Raw genomic sequence first — 2,214 nt, forward strand, 5'->3', positions numbered from 1 at the left:
AACAATTGCCAGAATTTTCTCATGTTGTACCCGGTTGTGTTCATGATACGTGCGACATTTATACTTTATCAAGAGATCATGATACAGTACGTGCGTAATTTATTATGAAAACCAGTAAATGTAAGTCACAGTGTTAAATCGCTTCCAATAGTTTTGTTCTGAAGTTTCTACTCGGGAATATTATTTTGTCCGGCATTATGTAACAATTCAAGGATCTAACTCTCCATTAATTTAATTAAAATCAAATGTTACTTTACAAATACTCGTAAAATATACGCATCTCTCTTTAGTACTGACCAAAGCTTATTTCTAAAATGTCAGAAATGGAAATATAATCATCGATGCCAAATAATCGTTATGTATGTGTGGTTTATTGTAACGCTAAGTAACATTGACAGTATCCGATATTCCTTTATATTTTTTGTATCAAGCATGCATAGTCATAAATGGCTGCTGTATCAGAGTTTGGCGAGAGATAAGACGATAGGGTTGGCATTCCGATACACCTAATAAAATTGCACATTTCCCAGTCTGTTCTGACAGCAAACTATTAGTTTATTTGCAGCTCTGAAGTCTGTTTCGATGCAGTTTTTCTTCTGATAAAAGTGGAATGAAAGTGTCGTTGTAAGTGTTCATAATACTCTTACTGAGCGAGAGGTTACTCGTTTTGGTGATCACAATATCCACATGGTGATGCCGGGAATCCTCGGACTGTCTGGCCTTAGCATTCAGATCCATTAGTTCAAGTTCGTGTTTTGCAGCTGTTTCTAACACTTTCTGTTTGTTATAGTACCTGACAAAGTTATTAATTATGGGATGGATAGGCAAGGCAATCGCTATGATGCCGCAGAGAAAGCTAATGGCCGCGTTGAGCTTCCCCAGAGTTGTCTTTGGGTAAATATCCCCGTATCCAACGGTGGTCATTGTGATGATAGCCCACCAGAAGGACTGCGGTATGCTTTTGAAGAGCGTTTCGGGGTGGCTTTGTTCCATGGTGAAGCCTAAAGCCGAAAACACGAAAATGCCAATTGCCAAATACATGAGCAATAGGCCCAGTTCCTTAAAGCTTCTCTTCAGCGCGTAGGTGAGGGTCTGCAGACCGCTGGAGTGTCGCGCCAGTTTAAAAATTCGCGCTATCCGCATGATCCGGAGAGCCTGGATGGCTTGCTGCACATTCGTCAGCTCCATCAGGGTTGCCCCGACTGTGGTAAGGATAAGGCTTACGTAGAAAGGCAGAATGGCCAGCACGTCTATAATGTTCATGAAAGCAAGTGCAAATTTCAGCTTGTTGGGCGCCGAGAGCAGCCGGAGGATGTACTCGGCTGTGAACCAGCCGATGCACGCCGTCTCGATGGAGTCCAGGGCTGGGTGCTCCACCGGGCTCCCCTCCTCGTCCATCACTTGGAGCTCGGGAATGGTGCTCACGCACATCACCACGGAGGAGATCAGAATAAACAGGAAAGACAAGACGGCAATCACTCTGGCCGGACAGGACGAATCGGGCTTTTCCATCAGTTTCCAGAGGAATTTCTGAGCTTTGCCCCAACAGGTATCCGCCGATTCTCCCCTGTCGGCCAGGATGAGCTGCACTTGCTTGGCGATTTCCTCCAGCTCGTCGTTCTTCTCGCCCAGCAGGCATTTGCAACACTCATCCAACAAGTCCACGTCGATCTTCCAGAAGTCCAGCTCATTTTTGAAGCAAATGGGGCAAATCCCTTTCTTTATGTGGATTTCTCCGAAATAGTACACTTCCATCACACACTTGAAGGAGTCCGGGTCTCGGTCGAAGTAAAACTCTCTCTTACTTGGGTCGTAGTCGTCGCAGAGGGAGGAGATGGCTTCGTACCCGTTGCAGCGGAGGAGTTCTGCCAACCGGCTCTCCGGGTAACGGTTCACCACGTACCCGTAGAGTAGGTGGCGGGCGCCGCCGATGTTCACCACCAGCTCCTGGTCCTCCGAAGCTTCTGATTCACTCGAATCTGGGCTTCTGGGCTCCGTCCCCATGGTTTAACTGCCTCACACCGAGACAAGTTCAACAGACACACTTCTCGCTCCTTTTATGAATGCCTGAATTCAACAACTTGGATCGACTGCCTCGCTATTTCGTAAAATTTATAGGTAGAAAATGTAAAACAGACCATTACATTATCCCCCTGGATTGCAATTGGAGGGAAATGCTTCGTCGTGGGCCACAGCGAGAGAAGCGCTTTAGAT

The 2,214-nt window shown here is 46.2% G+C and overlaps 1 protein-coding gene across 1 annotated transcript; it reads right to left on the reverse strand.

Moving 5' to 3' along the window:
* Positions 1-555: 555 nt before the first annotated feature.
* Positions 556-2,004, reverse strand: LOC127575498 (potassium voltage-gated channel subfamily F member 1-like). The gene has a single exon (XM_052025432.1). It carries the CDS (start codon positions 2,002-2,004, stop codon positions 556-558), a length of 1,449 nt encoding a protein of 482 aa, XP_051881392.1.
* Positions 2,005-2,214: the final 210 nt, after the last annotated feature.

This window comes from Pristis pectinata, chromosome 10 (assembly GCF_009764475.1).
Source record: "Pristis pectinata isolate sPriPec2 chromosome 10, sPriPec2.1.pri, whole genome shotgun sequence".
NCBI classification, from domain to species: domain Eukaryota; kingdom Metazoa; phylum Chordata; class Chondrichthyes; order Rhinopristiformes; family Pristidae; genus Pristis; species Pristis pectinata.

Coding starts and splice junctions, on each gene's coding strand:
- LOC127575498 (XM_052025432.1), bottom strand. CDS start 2,004: ATGGGGACGGAGCCCAGAAGCCCAGATTCGAGTGAATCAGAAGCTTCG.